Source organism: Notolabrus celidotus, chromosome 20 (genome assembly GCF_009762535.1).
Source record: "Notolabrus celidotus isolate fNotCel1 chromosome 20, fNotCel1.pri, whole genome shotgun sequence".
Lineage (NCBI taxonomy): Eukaryota > Metazoa > Chordata > Actinopteri > Labriformes > Labridae > Notolabrus > Notolabrus celidotus.
Window position 1 is genome coordinate 3,077,513 of NC_048291.1, and position 5,853 is coordinate 3,083,365.

At 44.5% G+C, this 5,853-nt stretch overlaps 1 protein-coding gene across 1 annotated transcript; it reads right to left on the reverse strand.

Moving 5' to 3' along the window:
- Window positions 1-366: 366 nt before the first annotated feature.
- Window positions 367-5,514, reverse strand: gh1 (growth hormone 1). The gene is made up of 6 exons (XM_034710582.1): window positions 5,392-5,514; window positions 3,793-3,923; window positions 3,466-3,582; window positions 1,005-1,148; window positions 771-917; window positions 367-690 (listed from the first exon to the last, which is right to left on the reverse strand). The coding sequence occupies exons 1-6, from the start codon at window positions 5,399-5,401 to the stop codon at window positions 628-630; spliced, it is 612 nt and encodes a 203-aa protein (XP_034566473.1). The 5' UTR covers window positions 5,402-5,514; the 3' UTR covers window positions 367-627.
- Window positions 5,515-5,853: the final 339 nt, after the last annotated feature.

The window sequence follows — 5,853 nt, forward strand, 5'->3', positions numbered from 1 at the left end:
GTCTATATTTATGAAAGGTGCTATATAAATAAAGTTGAGTTAAGTTGAGAATTAAAAATGTTGACTGATCACAGGATAGAGTAATTCTTCTTCTACTTCTTCTACTAATTTAGTGTAAGGTCACTATTTTTGGACTTTACTGACAGGGCCGCTGAAGAGAGACAGACAACATGGGAATTGGACTGTGTTGGATGACATGCAGCAAGGGTTCATGGCCATGAATCTGTGCTGTGATGAGGGCCACATCCTCTGTAAATGGGGTGTACGCTTTGGCAGCTAAACCAAACAGGCATCCCCGAGTAATAATCACTCCAACTAGAGTAATGACTATATTAATTAATTAATTATACATTGCACACACACATATTTCTCAATGCAACACAGCACAAACTTTATTACACACTTTGATAGCATGACATCACTTTCTGTTCCTACTGTGATCATAGAAGGCCTCAGACGACACCACTTCTATACACTCAAGGGACAAAACGTGCTTCATTAAACTCTAAACAGAGGCTAAGCTAACACAAATGCAAGTCAACAGAGTAAGAGAACAGAAGTCGAAGCTACAAAACACAGAAACTGACATAACCAACAAGGGCATGGCTTCACTGCAGAGAGGCCTGGCTACAAGGTGCAGTTAGCTGCTGGAGCGAGTCGACATTTAGCCACATTCAGGTAGGTCTCCACCTATGGAAACAAAAAAAAAAATGTAATTTAATATTTAATCCTTGCATCATTGTGTCTGACCCCTCCCTCCTCTTCCTCACCTTGTTCATGTCTTTCTTGAAACAAGCCAGCAGTTCATAGTCTCGTCTCAGAGATTCATCAGTTCCCAGACCCTGATAAAAGTTTCCAAAAGGATCCAGCTGGAGGGCGGAGCTATCAGGGAAGATTTCTGCTCCATCCTGATTCTCCTGCAGAGTCAGGTGGTTACTCACAGGTAGGTTGCTTTTGTCAAAAATGTTGTGCATTGCATGATTTGCACGAGTGTGTGCTCTCACCCTGATAAGCAGCAGGATTCCGGTCTTCAGATCACCTAGTGCATGTGGTATCTGGTTCCTTGGAGCAGAACCTCCAGGCAGAGAACGGCTGGGAATCTCCCAGGACTCAACCAATCGATAGGAAATGGACAACAGCTTCAGGACCTAAAATCAATCAGATGAAGACTTTAGAGCCTAAAACTAATACGAGGAAATAACTAATAAGAGGATAGGAGATATTTAGGAGAACCTTTGATGCGACCAACTGCACACTGCAAAACTCAAATCTTAAAATATGTATTTATCTTAGTTATAGTTCAAATATCTCATTACACTTCCTCCACTTTAACCTGGAAAGTCCAGTTGTCACATCATATTATAGGATATGTAATTAAAACATGAAGTCTCTCAAGCTAGCAGCTCATCTTTGTCATAACAAACACTTCAAGCCTTATTTTTTACTGGGAATATCTGAAATAAGATGTTATTTCTGGACTTGCCAGGTAGACGAACACAGAAGACTGAGATGAGTACTCACAACCTGAATTCAATCAAGCTCAAAATGAGTCTTGAACTGAGTTCAAATCTGAGTGGAGAGACCATAACCCTGAGTCCAAGTCTGAGTGGAGAGACCATAACCCTGAGTCCAAGTCTGAGTGGAGAGACCATAACCCTGAGTCCAAGTCTGAGTGGAGAGACCATAACCCTGAGTCCAAGTCTGAGTGGAGAGACCATAACCCTGAGTTCAAATCTGAGTGGAGAGACCATAACCCTGAGTCCAAGTCTGAGATGAGAGACCATGACCCTGAGTCCAAGTCTGAGTGGAGAGACCATAACCCTGAGTCCAAGTCTGAGTGGAGAGACCATAACCCTGAGTCCAAGTCTGAGTGGAGAGACCATAACCCTGAGTCCAAGTCTGAGTGGAGAGACCATAACCCTGAGTTCAAATCTGAGTGGAGAGACCATAACCCTGAGTCCAAGTCTGAGGGGAGAGACCATGACCCTGAGTCCAAGTCTGAGTGGAGAGACCATAACCCTGAGTCCAAGTCTGAGTGGAGAGACCATAACCCTGAGTCCAAGTCTAAGTGGAGAGACCATGACCCTGAGTCCAAGTCTGAGTGGAGAGACCATAACCCTGAGTCCAAGTCTGAGTGGAGAGACCATAACCCTGAGTTCAAATCTGAGTGGAGAGACCATAACCCTGAGTCTAAGTCTGAGTGGAGAGACAATAACCCTGAGTCCAAGTCTGAGTGGAGAGACCATAACCCTGAGTTCAAATCTGAGTGGAGAGACCATAACCCTGAGTCCAAGTCTGAGTGGAGAGACCATAACCCTGAGTTCAAATCTGAGTGGAGAGACCATAACCCTGAGTCCAAGTCTGAGATGAGAGACCATGACCCTGAGTCCAAGTCTGAGTGGAGAGACCATAACCCTGAGTCCAAGTCTGAGTGGAGAGACCATAACCCTGAGTCCAAGTCTGAGTGGAGAGACCATAACCCTGAGTCCAAGTCTGAGTGGAGAGACAATAACCCTGAGTCCAAGTCTGAGTGGAGAGACCATAACCCTGAGTCCAAGTCTGAGTGGAGAGACAATAACCCTGAGTCCAAGTCTGAGTGGAGAGACCATAACCCTGAGTCCAAGTCTGATTGGAGAGACCATAACCCTGAGTCCAAGTCTGAGTGGAGAGACCATAACCCTGAGTCCAAGTCTGAGTGGAGAGACCATAACCCTGAGTCCAAGTCTGAGTGGAGAGACCATAACCCTGAGTCCAAGTCTGAGATGAGAGACCATAACCCTGAGTCCAAGTCTGAGTGGAGAGACAATAACCCTGAGTTCAAATCTTTCTTGTTGTTTTATTTGTCAGTATGTCGACGTGTGTCTTGGCTCATAGCTACTAACATGTAGCTATGTGGCTATGCTAACTAGCGCTAGCACTTTCCCCTGAAAAATAAAAATCATCCACTAGATCTTCAAATCTGCAGACGTGGGGAGTCAAACCGACCTTTGTGTTTATGAAGACAGCCTACAACTAGCATGCCTCCCTCCTAAGCTCCTTGTTAGCACACATGTGTGCAGGGAATGAAAAACGGAGGAGGGGTTGAGGTTGTATTTTATACAGTCTATGGGCTGAACAAGCTCCGAGCTCTGACTTCCTGTTACAGACCGGATGGCGTTGTGACGTATGAAAAACACTGAAAACTGAAACGGCTGGTTTCAGCACACATTTACAGAAAGGTGGAGAAATCAGAACAGGGGCAGAATGGATTCTTTTCATTCTCAGAGGGGTTTTTAGACAGGGACACATATTTCAGGTAGAGAACCATTAAAAAGTCCATTTTGCATGATATGTCACCTTTAAGAGTCGAAATATCTCTTCATACTGTATGTCAGCCCTTGCTCCAAAGTAAACAATAAAGCAGTCTACTTTAAAATACAAGCTTAAATCATTAATGCAAAGTCATGAGTCTTGGAAATCACTCACGGAGCTGCGTTGCGTCTCGTGTTTGTCGATCGGGCTGATGATGTAGTCGGAGTTGCAGAAGTCCTGCAAGAAGATTTTGTTCAGTTGACGTTGCTCCTCGGTCTGCAGAGAGCTCTCCTAACAGACACAGTGCAAAGAAATGATTATTTCTACATGCTCTTTATTGTAATGTTTGCACCCTCCATTTCGCTGCAGTATCACTGTAAATAATAAAGGATTATCTTAAATACACAGAGAAGTACACAGTTGTACACACAGGGATTATTTTAAATGACACATCACTGGATCTTTGCAAAATTTAGCTTCAGATGTCTCAACCAAACTCACAAAGTTGGAGAAGAGTCTCTGAGCGATCAGGTGAAGGTGATGAACTCTGTTGACGGCAATAAAGAACAAGCGTTGGTCGTCCAGTGGCTGAGAGGAGACGCCCAGACACAACAGGGACAGCAGGAGGACCACTGGGAGACAGACAGGTGAGACACAGCAAGTGAGAGACAGGTAAAAAACGATACACACACACAGGTCATAAAAAGCTAACTGACACAAGTGAGACAGACAGCTCAGGGAAGGAGGAGAGGGAGACAGGTGGGGGACAGCCATGTAGGAGAAAGACAGGTATGACAGAAGTGAGACGGACAGCTCAGAGAAGGAGGAGAGGGAGACAGGTGGGGGACAGCCATGTAAGAGAAAGACAGGTATGACAGAAGTGAGACAGACAGCTCAGGGAAGGAGGAGAGGGAGACAGGTGGGGGACAGCCATGTAGGAGAAAGACAGGTATGACAGAGCTGAGACAGACAGCTTAGAGAAGGAGGAGAGGGAGACAGGTAGGGGACAGACATGTAGGAGAAAGACAGGTATGACAGAAGTGAGACAGACAGCTCAGAGAAGGAGGAGAGGGAGACAGGTGGGGGACAGACATGTAGGAGAAAGACAGGCAACACAGAAGTGAGACAGACAGCTCAGAGAAGGAGGAGAGGGAGACAGGTGGGGGACAGACATGTAGGAGAAAGACAGGTATGACAGAAGCGAGACAGTAGGCTCAGAGAAGGAGGAGAGGGAGACCGGTGGGGGACAGACATGTAGGAGAAAGACAGGTATGACAGAAGTGAGATGGACAGCTCAGAGAAGGAGGAGAGGGAGACAGGTGGGGGACAGACATGTAGGAGAAAGACAGGTATGATAGAAGTGAGACAGACAGCTCAGAGAAGGAGGAGAGGGAGACAGGTGGGGGACAGACATGTAGGAGAAAGACAGGTATGACAGAAGTGAGACAGACAGCTTAGAGAAGGAGGAGAGGGAGACAGGTGGGGGACAGACATGTAGGAGAAGGACAGGTATGACAGAAGTGAGATGGACAGCTCAGAGAAGGAGGAGAGGGAGACAGGTGGGGGACAGACACGTAGGAGAAAGACAGGTATGACAGACAGGGGAGGCAGAAAGGTGACAGACAGGCAGATAAGAGACAAGCAGATGTGTCAGAAAGACAGATAAAAGAAAGACATGTGTGAGACAGAGAATCTAGATTCAGTTAAGACAGATTGAGAAATATACAGGTCAGAGAGACAGACAGGTAAGGGACAAATATGTGAGGAGAGCAGGTATGAGACAGGCAGAAGTGAGACACAAAGACAAGAGATAGAGAGAGACAGATGTTGAGAACAACAGGTGAGCTAAAAGTAAGAGACGGACGTCAGGGGGAAAAAAAGTATGATGAATACAAATTTGAAAAAGGCAGTAAGGAGACGGGTCTGAAACAGACAGGTGAGAGAAAGACAGGTGTGAGACAGACAGGTTAGATATGACAGAGACAGACAGGTGTGAGACAGACAGGTGAGACCTAATGTTCACACTTTGTCTTTTAACAAACATAGAAATAAACACATACAGTGATTTCAATCAAAAGACAAATAAGACAACAATCTGACCTTTTTCCATGGTGGATTTAGTTCTGGTTCTGGTTCTGGTTCAGGTTCTGGTACTGTTTCTGGTTCAGGTTCTTGTTAATGTGATCTCAGCTCAGAGTCGTCTGATGTTGGCAGCTCAATATTTCAGTTTTATAGAAGGAAACTTGATGGATAAATTCATCAGAAGAAACATGAAACCGTGTGTGTGTGTGTGTGTGTGTGTGTGTGTGTGTGTGTGTGTGTGTGTTGACCTCTATTTACGACTAACACCTTAATATTAATATTAGGAGATCAGAAAAAGCTTACTAGTAGAGTAAAAGTGAAAATTAGACCATGAACTAAAACTCTAATAATAATAATAAAATAATTTGTATAAACTTTATTTAAAAGTCTTTCTCTTGACAAGCTAGAGCGTTTACAAACAACAGAAAAAAGTCAGGAAAATAAAACATCCATAAATAACATTTTTATTTTAAACTGCAG

Coding starts and splice junctions, on each gene's coding strand:
- gh1 (XM_034710582.1), bottom strand. Junction 3,583..3,792: donor AGAGACTCTTCTCCAACTTT/GTGAGTTTGGTT, acceptor TGTGTCTGTTAG/GAGAGCTCTCTGCAGACCGA. Junction 918..1,004: donor GAATCCTGCTGCTTATCAGG/GTGAGAGCACAC, acceptor CTGACTCTGCAG/GAGAATCAGGATGGAGCAGA.